We start from the raw sequence: 16,423 nt of genomic DNA, 5'->3' as shown, positions 1-16,423 counted from the left end.
CTCTGATTTATAGATTTTTGCAGTTTGAGTCCTTGATGTAGTTCAAAATAATTAAGTTTGAGGATAAAAATAAAAATAAAAATAAATTACAAAACATAAGGATGAAAAAAGAAATAAATTACTACTATATAGATGAAAAGAAACAACGAATTGAAAACTATAAGGATGAAAACCATAATTTCAAACCCACATAGATAAAAAAACGTAGTTTACTCTAAAAATTATTTATTCAGAATTTCTCCTTTATTTGTTACTAGAAGGTGTACTGGTGTAATATAGCATGATGCTTTTCGCTTAATTTTTTGTCCCTATCAGCGGGAATGTTTTCGGTGGTTTATCAGTTTCATACGATATTTATGTGTATTAATAGATTTGATACTTATCATGTATTTACACATGTTTATGTGTTAGTTATTAGCTAGTTTTGTGGATTTAAATTATCTATGAATGTATTGTGTAACAATAAGTTGTAATCTAATTTATGTTTTAATAGAATATAAATTATAAGAGGTGGTTTAACATGTATTACAAATCTGAAGACTCGATAAAAACTTGAAAAATATATATCGATATTAGTATCAAATTAACGATTTAATTTTTTTCATTTTTTTGGTATAATTTGTGCAATTTTGATTTTCTTTATTGCAATTTAGTTTATATAGATTTCCTACTTAAGATGTAATTTATTTTAGTTTTAATAATTTAATATTTTTATAAAGATATTTGATAAAAAAAATTATTAGAGTTTAATAATTATCCTAATTATATTTTAAATTCTTTATATTTAAAATAAGATATTTATCTTATATTTGATTATGTTTGTCGGTTAGTAATATAAATTTAAACATGCAGTTTTCAAAAACTATACTCATACAATTTATTTGAAACTAGAAGGGTACTCGCACAATGCAGTGAAATACATCTCAAATTTAGTATTTTGTTTTTTTTTTGTCTTGGTCGATGTTATAATACGGTTTTATGTGGTTTTCAGAAAGCAATAATGTTTTTATTTTTGAATAAAATATAAATATGAAAATTTCATAAAAAAATAATATATATATATATATATTGATATTAGTATCAGACTAACTATTTAAAATTTCTCGTTTTTTGTGTATTTTTTAATTTATTTTTTAATTTTTGGTTTAATAATATAATTTTTTATAAAGATAATAATTATGTATTTTGTCAGAACTCAATGATTATCCTAATTATATATTATAGTGTTTTTATATTTAAAATGAAATGTTTATCTTCTATTTGATTATGTTTATCTGAAGTTTGTTACACGAGTTCAAACATAAAGTTTTAATAAGTTGTACTTACGTACAATTTACTTGTAATTTTGAATTTTAAGTAATATGTATCAACAAACAGTATTTCGTACATAAAAAATGATTTTTAAAAGTTTTTGTTAAATGTTTTATAATATAGTATAGATATTGAATTTTAATTAATATACATTGGAATTCAATAAAGCATTTACTACCTGTTATATGTAATTTGCTTGAGGGTTGGGCACAGGATCAAAACTGGCTTAACCGGTTACTCCCTTTGGATCTGTAGCTAGGGCTGTAAACGAACCGAACGAACACGAACGAATGCTTGTTCATGTTCGTTTGTTTAACTTAACCGGATAAACGAACAAATACGAACGAAAAACTTTATGTTCGTGTTCATTTAGAAATCAGGTGTGTTCGTGTTCACTTATGTTCGTTCGTTTACGTTCTTCGTTCGTTAACATGCTAAACGAACGTAAATGAACGAACATAAACGAACTGGTTAAACGAACATAAATAAATATTATTTGAATCCAAAATAAATAAATAAAATATTATATATTAAATTTAATATATAAACGAACATAAACGAATGGTGAATGAACGAGCGTTCACGAACATAAATGAACGAACGAAACCGTTTATGTTCGTTCGTTTAACTAAACGAACAAATTTTTTTTGTTCATGTTCGTCCATTTATTAAATATACGAACATAAACGAATTTCCTGCCGAATGGTTCACGAAGTGTTCGCTGAATGTTCGGTCCGTTTACTGCCATACCTGTAGCCGAGAGGGAGACCGATTGAGAAACTCGCTTAAGATCTGGGTTTTTATGTAAGCCTGCTTGATCCAGTTTCTGAGCCCATTTCATTAAGCCCCAATTTTATTTCTCCAATGACTTGATGAGGCCCATAAATTGACCTTACATCTATTGGACCTTTTAATAAATCTATTAGGAGCAATGTTTTAACAATTCAATACAAAAATGGCCGAATAGGGTCAGCCCGAAATGAAGGGACCGATTATGGGCCAATAATTACATATTTTGTAGAATTGCAGGACCCAAGACCCATTATAGGAACCGAACCACTTACGTATATGATATTTTTGAAGAATTATATTATTAGAAGGATAGTAAGTGAGATACATCTTGATTTTAATATTTTATTTTATTCATTATTTCAGTCGATGTTATAGTATGGTCTTATGTGATTTTGAAAAAGCGATAATGTTTTTACTTTTGAATAAAATACAAATTTGACAAAAATATATCCATATTAGTATCAAATTAACTATTTAAAATTCTTATTTTTTGTGTAATTTTTTTATTATAATTTAATTATAATTTAATTTAGGTTCAATAACGAAATAATTTATATTTGGTTTAATAATATAATTTTTTATAAAGATAATAATTAATTATTTTGTTGAAACTCGATAACTATTATAATTATATTTTAGATTTTTTAGATTTTAAAATAAGATGTTTATCATTTATTTGATTATGTTTATCCGCAGTTATTTATACGAATTCAAACATCGAGCTTTAATAAGTTGTACTTATGCATAATTACTTGTAATCTTGAATTTTAAGTAATATGCATCAATAAGCAATACTTCATGCATAAAAAAATGTTTTTAAGAGTTTTTGTCAGATGTTTTATAATATAGTATAAATAATTATTTTGTCAGAACTCGATAATTATCTTAATTATATTTTAGATCTTTTAGATTTTAAAATGAGATGTTTATCATTTATTTGATTATGTTTATCCGTAGTTAGTAACACGAATTCAAACATGGAGTTTTAATAAGTTGTACTTATACATAATTTACTTGTAATCTTGAATTTTAAGTAATATACATAAAAAATGATTTTTAAGAGTTTTTGTCGAATACTTTATAATATAGCATAGATAATATAAGTTTTTCAAAAAATTTACATGATTTAAAAAAAAAAAAAAGCTTAAGGTTAAATTTTTTTCAAAAATCACAATCACAAAAGTATGTGTAACATTTTTGTATAAAAAATAATTTTTAAAAAAAATGGGCCGGGCAGGGGTTGATTTGAGACCGGCCCAATGGACCATGGCCGGTTACTAGGCATAGAGGCTAGATCAATCCTATGTTTTTTGGTCAAGACAGAGCGGCAAGATTTTAAAAGGACCGAATTTAGATCATCCTCGTTCTGGACTGATCATTAACTATTTCTTTTAACTTATGACTTATATACTATCAAGTATCAACCAATGTTATATTTCAAAATCTTTTATGATATATTGTATCGAGCTTTCTATGTGTAAATGAGGTTTTTTGATACGATTATTTTTTACGTGCTTAATGTGAAAGTAAAAGAGATGCAAATGGTAAAAAACATACACACACATACACACACAAAACAAAGCAGATGCATTGATAATGAAGAGGTTAAACCATCATTAGTGACGTCACAAGAAATTAATTAATTAATTATGCAAGTAATATATTTGGGTTAACGAGAATTTCTGATCTCAACTAGTCATTATCTGATTGTTTATTATTCATCAATTCTTAATTCTTAATTAGTGTATGAAATTAATGCTAATTGTTTAATACATACAAATGTTTGTGAATACATTTTTTAAAGTTGATGCAATTAATGTATTTTCATCCATTTTCATGCCTTCTTTACATATTTACCACTTGAATTAAATATCATTGCTTATCTACACACGTATACATTAAAAACCTTTTACTTCACTTTGATCCAAATCAAGTATCAGATTACTGAGTTTTCTTGATTAAGCATCTCTTTTGTCTTCGCATCTTAAGATACTTTTTAAGCCATATATACTTAATGAAAAATAAAACTGTATGTATGGATTAATTTATCTATATAGATTGAGAATGTTTTAAAAGATTTTTGAACAAGTCATTTTTATAACATTAATTAATTACCAAACATTGGGCATGAGAATGGGTCTCGATCCTTCGGGGAACCCGGTCAACTCGCCCCGGTCGGGGACGGGATTCCCTGCTAATTCGGGGACGAGGACAGGGACGGGTATCGTACTCCCCACCCCACCCCACCCCACCCTACCCTACCCTACCCTACCCTACCCTGTATCTATATACATATGTATTATTTGTTTCAACTAAAGCGGTAACTCGTAATTTCTATTACCTAACTAGGTTTATAATCTAAAACTGTTATTTTTTAGATGTTAATATGTAATATTTTGAATGTTAAGTTAAAATACAATTACTCGATAAGTTTTGTATATTACTCGATATGGTTTTATATTACTCAATATCTTTTGGTACATATGACTTTAATTTTTTTTTTTTTGTGATTAAATTGATTTTTTTTGTTATAGGTTACTAACTCTTATATAATGTTGTGGTTTTTTTTTATTAAATTAAATTCATTTTGGTTTTAGTTTATTGAAAATGTTTGAGATTTAAACATGTATGGTCTCTCATATATTTAGTTTAAAATAACTTACATAAACGAGATGAGGATGAGGATAGAGATAAGTAATCGGGGACGTCCCCGTCCCATTCCCATGTCTAACAAACAGTCATATATTACTAACTGAATAGACAATAACCGTAATTAATCTTATTAAGCTGCTAACGAACAAACCTTTTATTTTCTCTTTGACGTTATATAAGTATCTGATTTTTTTTCTTTTTTTTTTTATATTTTCATAAATAACAAATATAGATGAATTTTTTTCGAATAAATAAGCATTTAACTATGTAATCTACAATCTTTAACTAGTTTTTTTTTTTAATTAAATAAAATCTAAGTTAAAAAAAGGGTGTATTTGACCAAAAAGATTTGATATAAATGGGTCAGAGAGCATTTATTTGAAGAACATATCACAATTGTAGAGTGTAGACCCCTATCACCTTTCGAAAAGACAAACAAACAAATAATATATTTTAAATAAATATAATTAAATAAAACAATAAAAAATGCATTATAAATCGTGTTGCATGGTCGTTGAAATACATATACAAATGTTTAAAGATCTTTCATAATTTATTTTGTCGTGCCTGTGGATCATTCATTGTTCTTTACTTCTACCATTTTTTTATTACCTCTTTATATTTTAAATGCTTATATTATCAAAATAATACTTTGAATACAATTACAACCGTTAAGAATACAGTAATCCGATAAAATCTTTCAGATGACGTCGATAACACTGAAAAATTGGATTATAATGTCTAAACTATTGTCTTCCTTAAGGTATATGATGACCCAAATTTGTCGGGAGATTAATTAAATGAAGCAGTAGCTGAATACATGCCTTTTGACCGGGATGACAGTACGTAAGGAGAAGTGGAAAAAATAAATTTTTAACATAGTAGATTAAGTTTTACCTACCTAAAAGATAAAAAATCGTAGAGGCTCTGACCCCCAAAGGCTCCTATATGCCTCTGCCCCTATGAAAGGCATATTCGTCGAAAATAACTCTCAATTAAATGGAAATGATTGTTGACAGTAAGTAGTGAATGATTACAAATGAAGTGGTTACAAAACTGATTGGAAATCACTAATTAGCTAATAATCCATCATATGATAACCCTTTTGTGGGAACCCATAACTGATGACTATCGGTGAGAACACATCAGTGTTTTAGTGAGTAGTTTCACTAACTAATTTTCATTAGCTTATAAACATCTGATGGATCATATATCAGGTTAATTTGCAAACCTTAATAAATATCCATTGTTAATCACATGAAACTAAAATCATTTATGTCAACTCTTATTATATGTTGTTTTTGTTTGAGGGCGTTTTCCTTAGCCTTGTGAGAGCGCTCCTCTATGCCGCTGGGAGCAATGCCCCTAAAACACTACAAGGGACCGCAACACCATTGACCCTTGTCATAAGGCATCATCAAATTAAACATCTCTAAGTTCTAATTAGGTTATACGAGTTTTGTATCATATGTTGTAGTTTAAAGAGATGGATGATTCATGAAAATAGATTTTTTGCAAAAAGAGTGGTAATAATAGAAAATTAGCCAGGTGTCGGTCGTACAGGGATGGGTAGATGTCTAAAGTAAGGATAAAAAAGGCCATGAAAAGAGATCGTGGCTGGAAGTGGAGAAGTAAGAGGGGAAAACATGGTCCATGAAAATCAGCAGCTTCTTTTTCTTATTGCCCATAAAATATATATATATATATATATATATATATATATATACACTGTTTTTAATATTGGGGAACAAAGATTGAGAGAAACCATTTGACTCCCACTAATTTCATTAAAATCTGGGTCTTTTGAAGTGATTAATTAATGAAGATTTGATGTGGGTGATTGTAGTGGTTGTACTTGTAGCTACTTGCGAGCATGGGCAAAAGAGGAGCTTTTCTTCATCTTGTCTACTAATTATTTAAGCTCGATCAGTCTTCATCTTTATGAATACTAACTATCTGCCCTAATCATGCAATCATCATTAATTAATCTACTTTCATCATCTGTAAAGCTACTTTCATTCAATCAAATCTCTCATTTCTATATTGGATGACATGTTATTTTTCATCTCAAGATCATTGCACACCATTATATATATATATATATATATATATATATATATATATATATATATATATATATATATATATATATATAAAGTTTGAAACTACATTGAATATTACAACTATGAAAGCAAACAAGGGAGAAAACGTCAAGGAAACCCTCTAAACTTGCAACCAACCAAAACTTAATAAAAACTTGAAGAAAAAAATTGCTGATTAAATTGTTCATCTTTATATATACATATATATATATACTATATATCTACAGGTAGCTTCATGAAATGTAGATTTATTTATAACATAGTTGTTCATAAACGAAAGGGGTTTAGCAATATAATGAAAAAAGTGCATGGTGGTATATATATGATTCTAGTATGTATATATATACGTATACCATAAAAACGTCAATTTACTAGAAGTGCAAGAAGAGCTAAATTGTATGTTGTAATACAACTCGTTAAGAAAGATGTGCATGACTGGTCAATGCAACGTGTGTGTTTCAAGTGTGATCTTATTTTAGAATCATATGTAATTTGGCTCTTCTCACACGTCTAGTAACAATACTTTTGTTTGAACAGTGCCTACATATATATTATGTATAGTGTGTGTGTATATATCTAGGGTTGAATTTATGTGAGACTAATCTATTCTCGTGGGACCATATTTTTGTACTTGTAACTTCATATCAAAACGTTATGGAGGTAATCTACATAGTGTTTTTGCCGTGAAGGTTTGGATTATCTTTTTTCCCTCACAATATTTTGCTGTAAAGTTTTAAGTGTAAAAATATGATATCACGGGTCACACAAAAACAGACTCATATATATATATATATATATATATATATATATATATATATATATATATATATGAGGAGACCAAATGTATGTACATTCCACAAGAGAAGAGAAGAGAGGGGTGTTTTAGTATTTAATTGTAAACCCATTCATCCCCTGTTTTCAGGCAGTATCTCACTTCAATTTCCCTTTCTCTCCTGCAAAACTTTGAGGTTTAGGTACCTTCTGTCTACTCATTTCATACCCTTCTCTCTCTCTCTCTCTCTCTCTCTCTCTTTTATTTCTTTACACAAAAAGTTGGAATAATATGCACTTCATTTTTATCACTTAATAAAATTTAATATTTAAGTAAAGTTGTTCCGATCATTTACTGCGTGTCTAAAAACAGATACAACAATAACATGAATATGTAAAATTAACACTCTAAATGATGCCTCTTAAGTAAGAGAAAGAAAAGGAAGGTTCAACATATATTGAAATGATACATTACAACTCTAACTCATCCTTTCTAATGAAAGCTAGATGCGCAAAAATTGTCTTTTAGGATGCATTTGGTACACTTAACATGATTCAATAGAATAGAATAGAGATTATTATTCCATGTTTGACATGACTTTTATGTAGAACAGATAAAAACGAAGTAGAACATGCATGTTTTATCCCCACTCCATGGAATAAGATGAAACAAACTTATATTTCACAAATATAACCACAAAATAAAACTTAATTATTTTCCAAATCATCAACTATGCATCTCTCTTTAATTGTTATTTTTCATTTTCTAAATTTCATTTATTGTATTTTATATTCTATAAAATTTTATTTTATTATACGAATTTTATATTTTGGTTAATTTATATAATTTATTAAATATTAATAATAAAAATAATATAGGAAAGATATAAAATAGGAGTTCATAATTTATTTTTTATTTTGGTGTGAAACAATATTACTTTATTAATTAATTATTTTATCTGTTTCGTCATATCAAATTTATTTACCAAACACAGAATAGTTGTTCTATAATTGTTTTATTTTATTATGTATGGATAACAAATACACCATCTACGAAGAAAGTGGGAGAGACAAGTATAGATTTTTCCGATATGATATAAGAAAATGAATGAATTTTAATATGGATGGTGGTGAAGGCAAGACCAAAATTAATGTATGGACCACGTGGAAGTTGGAACACGTGCAAGGTGGACTTGTTTGGGCGTGAGGGCCGTGAACGGCGCCGGTAACCGGCTAACCCTTCTGAAAAGCTTTTATAAGACAGAAGCGGCCCACATGACCCCTCTACCGTTTACTTACTGTCCTTACCTCAACAGACAAAACTCTCTCACGCCCCAACCCTACAACTTTATTAACCCTACATATACATATACATATACATATACATATACATATACATATACATATACATATACATATACATATACATATACATATATGATGATTAATGAAGAGGAAAGATGATGGTAATTAGAACTTAAAGAAAGAATTAAAAATGTAGTAAATGATGGTAACTTGGGTAAGACGCAAGAATTACTGAAAGGTGAAAGACAAACATCTCTTGCTTCAAAGAGAAGGTGATGGCAAAAAAGATAGAAGCAGTAAATATATATATATGCATCGAATTCAGTAAAAAAAAAAGAATTAAAATAATATGTGAAAATTCGAGCTCAATTTAAAGAGTCTTCTTGGAGGATAACATACATAATAAACCCCACTGTCTTCTTGGTGCTGCTTCTGCAACTTGGCCCTTCTTTTCACGATGGATCTTGACACCTTTTATTTCTATTTTTATTTTACCCGTTATTCATACATGCATGCATGCATACATACATACATACATACATACACACACATTTATTCATGGTTTTCATTTTGCTCTCTTTTGGGGATTATATACAGATACATAGGGATTATTTCTTGGTTTTTCTCTCATCCCTAATCAATTCCCCACTCCATTTTTTCTATTTATTTTATTTTGGTTTTTTATATTTTCCATGATTAAGTATTTGATTTTTAAGCATTTTTTTATTAATTTAAAATTGGAAATACAATATTAGATGCTTACATCTATTAAGAAAAATAGGAATTAAAAATCAAAGTAATTGGATTGGAGGAAGGCTTGTTTAAGTGTTAAACATACATGCAAAACAAAATCTTTATTGGAGGGAGAAAACCTTTTTACTTGAACAAAGTGAAAGGCATCGTATGCGTAAATGTTTTTTTTTCCCAGAATAAATTACTTACAACATTTAATAATTTATTGTTATATTAATTAAATAAATCTACAAACTCAGCACATATAACGTTATCGCAAATGTTGGAATTCATTTTTTATAAAATATCAATATATAAATAAAAATAGACCCCTATTAGTAGAAGAAACATCAAATAATAACATGCATCATCAAAACAAGAGAACACGAAAATACTCAAATCACGGACGATTACGGAACATAATTAATATAGGTGTGCGGGTGATTTGGCCCATAACTTAGGTCGTGGAAATAAAATGTGATTTTGCACGTGATTTTAGTATATAATTATATTTTATTTGACCATTCTTATTTTTTTTTTTATTTGGTCATTGTTTTTATTTGAATTTGACTTCATATTCATAAGCTTATATATGTATACATGTATATTTCTTTCAATACAAACCTCTTAATATTAGCAAAATGAACCGAACAAAGATGAATGCATAAGAATATTATGACCCAAAATATATATGGCCATGATATTTATTTAGTGTAGGATCGTCTGAGAAGGGTTCTGGACCTTTAATTATTAAATCTCAAACTCACTCATTAATCACGATTGATATGGAGATTGATCCACTATATCTTGATGCATTGCATTCTAATGGGCATCAAAGTATGAAAATCCCTCATTACGTTTCTTAACTTAACTCTACTTCTCAACGGAAACCAATCCATATGTATTTAATGTTAAATCCATGACATACACACATATACACATACATATATATATATATATATATATGATCTATAATGGGGAAATTTATTAAAATAATCATTTTTCAGGGTTGATTTCACTATCTAGACAATTTTCTCTCCAAGTTTACACTTTTTAACCATGTCCGTAAAAAAAATTACATTTTTCACCCAGGTCTAGAAAAAACTTTATACTTCTCACATTTTTTTTTAATATTTTTCACCCTAGTCCACAAGAAAAAAGTTAAAATTCTAAATCTAATGCAATTTTGTTAAACCTTGTAAAAAATTAGCTAAAAGGTAAAAACACCCAATAAAAAAAAAAAAATTAATTAATTTCTGTATATAATGGACGAATTCATGCATACACTCTTCATCGGTGGCCAGAGATATGTGGACAAATCTTTGGTTGAGAGGTATGGTAGATAGCTAGCAACCAATAGGGATATTTTTGTCATTAGCAAAAGTCCAGATTTACAAGCACAACGTACAGCTTTTGTATGCATGCAGGTAGCTGTTTATAAGTAGTAAAGCAATATGTGTTGAAAAGTGGAGAGTCGAGAGGAGCATAGAGGTGGTGAAGGCTGGAATCAAGGGAGAACTCAGAACCATAATCTAGGGTTTGATGAAGAACTAATTAATGCACTTTACAAATATCATGCATATACATATACATATATATATATATATATATATATAATCTTGGACTTTGTGACTTATAATTTTGACTTTTTCTATTGCAAAAGCATCAAATACATATATAACCCAAAATACATACAAAATCTTGATTTTTCAACGCTACTTCAAAGACTCATCATAATAATTTAAGATTGTTTTGTCGAGCTCCATGTACCTGATATTACTTGTCTTTTATATTTAAACTGTTTTGGCCAAGGCTTCACTTGGCTCAATGGCAATGGCCACAAATTCCAAGAATCAATTCAAGACTTAATACAACTTGCATTAATTTTCACTTCCACAATCCACACACATACTTATTCATTATGAATTTTTTGGGATATTCACTTGTTTTTCTTTTTGAATTTTTATGTTTGGGAATTGTACTGCACGATATGATTCCTATGCTGTCATCACTGAGCCATCATAGATTGACCATGGACTGATAATGCTTATGCACCCTAGTCTTACAGCCAACCAACGTCTAAACTCAGTTAAATTGGTTCAAAGCTGAGCTAAATGAAATTCTTTGAGCCTATTCACATGTGAATTGTGATATACATATGTACAAATATGTATATATTAGATGCAGAAATGGCTATCGCTTTCATTAGTTATGCACTAAATGTACGAAAAACAGAAAAAACTAGAAAAAGAGACAAGAAAAGTGCATGTGAATATGGTACGTACGTGAAGATTTAAACGGTGGTTGTGAAAAGGATGTAGCTAGTTTTACGTAGAAGCATGCAAAGACAAAGGTACAAGCCTTTGGCTACCAAACAGAACTTATTGTCTCTTTAATTAATAATATGAACGGCTTTAAACTATATATATATATATACACACACACACACACACAAACAGATGATAAGCAAACCAAAACCCAAACGGCTACTCCAATTATTCTTTCTTCTTTGACACCTTCCTACTTATAAAATGACGTGTACACCTGTTATCCAATCATTTCACGCCACATAGACTTAGCATGAACTGCCTATTGCCGTTATGGTTCTTATAAAACAAAAACAAGGTCATAAGAGAAAAAGATATATACGAATTTGAGGATGCAAATTATGCATTAGGCGGCAATTTTTGTTCGTTATATTGTTTTCAAGAATGTCTTTTTAAGTTTATTTTATTTCACTTCTCCAACCACCAAGTATTTGACTACCTAAGTTATATATATATATATATATATATATATATATATATATACACACACACACTCAGAGTTGGTTTCCGGTAAAAATGAAAGTTACGGTGAAAATGGTAAGAAGAAATTTATTTTAATGATGACATGTTTGTCATAAGCACGGACATGCCTTGTACAATGAGTATTTATGGGCTTTTCAAATGTATATTGAGTTGACAACAAGAGTACAAATTCTGTTTAACTGTAAGATATTATTCAATTCGGTTTGATTAGTTTATGATGTTTAACATGTAGCTTAACGTTATGGGAATAAACCATACTGAAAAACAAATATACAAATATAGAGTGTGTAGTATAATACGTTATGTTATGCAAAAATTAAATACTTCTTAACATGGAACCTAACTATATATATATATATATATATATATATATTGTTTTTTTATGGCTTTTTACAAATAAAACTTGTTTTATGAGGAGTATCCCCTTTTTATAGAAAGCCGATATGTTATGGGAATACTTGGTAAAGAAAGTAAATTAAAAGCATTTTCTTCTTTATAGAAAATTTACTTTACAACTTTATGTATATGTATATATATATATATATATATATATATGAACAATATTCTTAATTAGTTATATAACGACATATGGGAATGTGTAAATTTTACAATGCTTCTGAATAACCTTGTTTTTGTACTTATCTTTTCCAAAAATGAATTAAACTTTTAACTTAAATATTAAAAAGTATTTTAATGATAAACTCAAACTCCAAAAATACCCTTTTAATTCGTTGTGAAATGATTAATGAGTTTAATATAAACTTTATCGTGTATCTGAGTTGAGGAAGAGATCGGGTGACTTCTCCCAAATACAGGATAAGTCTGGTTTCGATCTCGTCCTCCCTCTCCCCTTGGCTAGCTTGTCTTAGCCGCTCAATGAGCCAGGAAATACACCCTCATATTGATCTCTTTAGTGACAGGTTCCATGTAATGCCGATTAGGATTGCCAGCAATCAACAGTTGGTCCAAATTATAAATTTAAAATAATTTAAAGAACATGATTATTAGTACAAACCAATCTCAACTGATCATAAAGTCTAATAAATACTTGATTTTATAAAAATATCAATTGTTTTCTAATATAAAACATTGATTATAAATAAATAAACTTGTACAGTATTTCATAAATATCTAAATTATAATAAATAGACTATCATATTTTTATAATATACTAATTAGATTTACAAAATATCTTTCCCATCTTTCAATATATATATATATATATATATATTGCATATAAATAAAGTGACAAAAATACAAGACATAATTAAAATATTATATGTAAGTTTTGGTATTTACTGAGTCATAGGGATTAAAAAACAGCAAGTATTGGTGGGTAAAATCTAAAAATCCCATCTCGAGAAAAGTAATTAAAGAAACAGAGCCAAACCCAGAGACGTACATGGTGGAATTATATATATATATACGTGGCCCCAGATACGAGGTTACCCACGTTAGTCGTCGCTGTAAAAAGTTGTACAAGTTCTACCTCAATTTTGGATTCAACTATAAATCGTTTTGTTTATATGTTTTATACACACCAACAATACATATATAATTATATAATATAATATTTAATTTAATAATAAATGAAAATGTAAAATAAAGTTACCACGAGGCTATATATAATAATAATAAAAAATAATAATAAAATTAAATGAGGAGTTAAAAAGGAAGATTAAACTGGTCAAAGGAGGTTGAGGTGGTGATAATTTGGTTTAATTTGACCGACATGATTTTTAACGGAGCCGAGCATCTTGGGTGTCACGTGACAGCCTTCACACTATACGAGGTAAACCATGTGCTGAGTCAGCATTGCTTCGAGTTCACTCATTGGACCATTGTCTCTCACACTTACTTACGTGTCACCATCCTTCATTTCTATCGAGATGCCGCGAGACCTGTTCTTTACCCGTCTGTCGTCGGAATCTTTAATCTCCGACCACCGGCGATTACTTTTTACTTATTATTAACATTACCACTTTTAAGATATATTGTTTTATTTTTATTTTTATTTTTATTTATGGAAAATATATTTAAAAAATATTTATATTATTAAAATTATTGTGTTCCCCAATTGGGTCTGGTGAGAGTCGGATCCTATAAAACTCTAATTTTCTCCTTCATCGTCACTTCAACTTCCAAATTCTTTTGGTCTTTCTCTTCATATTCTCTCTCACTTCTTATAAACACCAAACTCCACATTCGCCATTGATTCAACTTCAAACTTCATAAACCCCTCGTCACTGTCTGTTTTCATCATCTTCTTCTTTTTCATAAAAGCCCTCTCTAGCTTTTACCCATTTGAATCAGCTTTTTCTTTACGGCTCTTCTTTTTAAAGAATTTCTGTTAGATTTTGATTCGATTTTTGATTCTGGGTGAAGCTTCTTTCTGACTAAAGATCCCAACTTTCAGTCGTTTCTTTGTGAAAATCTTTCTGGGGTTTCTTTTGGATGCGATTTGAGTTAAGTTGTATTTGAGATGGATAGCTACGATATGTTGCGTCCGATCAAATACACCCAGCACAAAAAGGTCACAACAATGGTGGCTGTGAATCCATCAATGGCGGCAAAGTCTAAGAAGCCTTCTGATCGCCAAAAGTCGTCGTTCCCGAAAGTTGTACGGATATCAATGACTGATCCTGATGCCACCGACTCATCCAGTGACGATGAAGACGAGTTATTCGGACGCCGGCGAGTTAAGAACTTTGTTAATGAGGTTAACATCCAAACCTCGTGTAAAACCGCCGTGGCAGCGGTGGGTGGTCGGAAAAAGGGAATGAAAACCGGTGAGGCTGCACTCCAGGCAAAACAGAAGTCAATGAAGACCACCGGAGCTCCGGCGGTTCCGGCGGGTAGTGTTCGGAAGTTCCGAGGAGTACGACAAAGGCCGTGGGGCAAATGGGCAGCTGAAATACGGGACCCAGCTAGACGTGTACGGCTGTGGTTGGGAACCTACGATACGGCAGAAGAAGCTGCCATGGTGTACGACAACGCCGCTATCAAACTACGTGGTCCCGACGCTTTGACCAACTTCGTCACACCGCCGGCGAAGGAAACTACGCCGGAAATCAATGTTCCGTCCACTTCCGGTTACGAGTCCGGCGACGAGTCAAACAACCTTCCATCTCCGACTTCCGTCTTACGGTTCGAGAGCGAGAGCAACTCGAAAGAAGGACTCGAACCGGTTAAGGAAGCTGAGGAGTGTCAATCGGATAACGGGTCGGGTCAAGAGAGATCAGAGTGTCAAACGGTTCGTGAACTCAGTCCGAGTCAACATCAAGAATCCGATTCGGGCCATTTTGGTGATATCATAAGTGATCAATTAGAGATGGATGTACCATTCTTGGATAATCTATTTGATTTCCAAATGCCCAACCCGGTCGATTTCGAGGATGACTCACCATTCCTAAAATACTCCCCCATCGATGACTTCGACTTACCCGACCCACTCCAAATTGAAAACGAAGCCCCGTCATCCGAATACGTTACGGACGATAACTTCGCCACAATACCCTTCGATGACCCCCAAATTTGGTGTACGGATGCTAATAACAACACGTTATGGGACGAAGACTTTGGAATCTGTAATGACATGATGCTTGATGTCACATCATCATCGATACTAAAAGTCGACGATTACTTTCAAGACATCACCGGCGACTTTCTTCCAGCCGATGTTTTGATGACCGGGTGTTTCTAAAACCCGTATCATCCGGTTAGGTGACTAAATATCACGTAACAAATTTTGCCCCGATGACAGTTTTGTAAAACGACAATAGTCGTTATGGTAACTATATATCACTTAGGACTTCTTTTTCCCTTTTAATTTATGTATCTTCGGAAAAACGGAGATTTGAGTGAGCTTATGTTTCGAAGAATAATACGTGTGATTTTCCGTTATATTTCGACCCGTTACATAAAAATATATGCAGCATTCTCTTTAAA

At 30.3% G+C, this 16,423-nt stretch overlaps 1 protein-coding gene across 1 annotated transcript; it reads left to right on the top strand.

The window, feature by feature from the left end:
• Window positions 1-14,957: 14,957 nt before the first annotated feature.
• On the top strand, window positions 14,958-16,345 carry LOC112528021 (ethylene-responsive transcription factor CRF4). Its single transcript, XM_025138911.1, has one exon. It carries the CDS (start codon window positions 14,958-14,960, stop codon window positions 16,176-16,178), a length of 1,221 nt encoding a protein of 406 aa, XP_024994679.1. The 3' UTR covers window positions 16,179-16,345.
• Window positions 16,346-16,423: the final 78 nt, after the last annotated feature.

Source organism: Cynara cardunculus (genome assembly GCF_001531365.2).
Source record: "Cynara cardunculus var. scolymus isolate 2C chromosome LG 1, CcrdV1, whole genome shotgun sequence".
Lineage (NCBI taxonomy): Eukaryota > Viridiplantae > Streptophyta > Magnoliopsida > Asterales > Asteraceae > Cynara > Cynara cardunculus.
The sequence above is the reverse complement of the archived record's forward strand: the minus strand, read 5'-3'. Positions and strand labels throughout refer to the sequence as shown.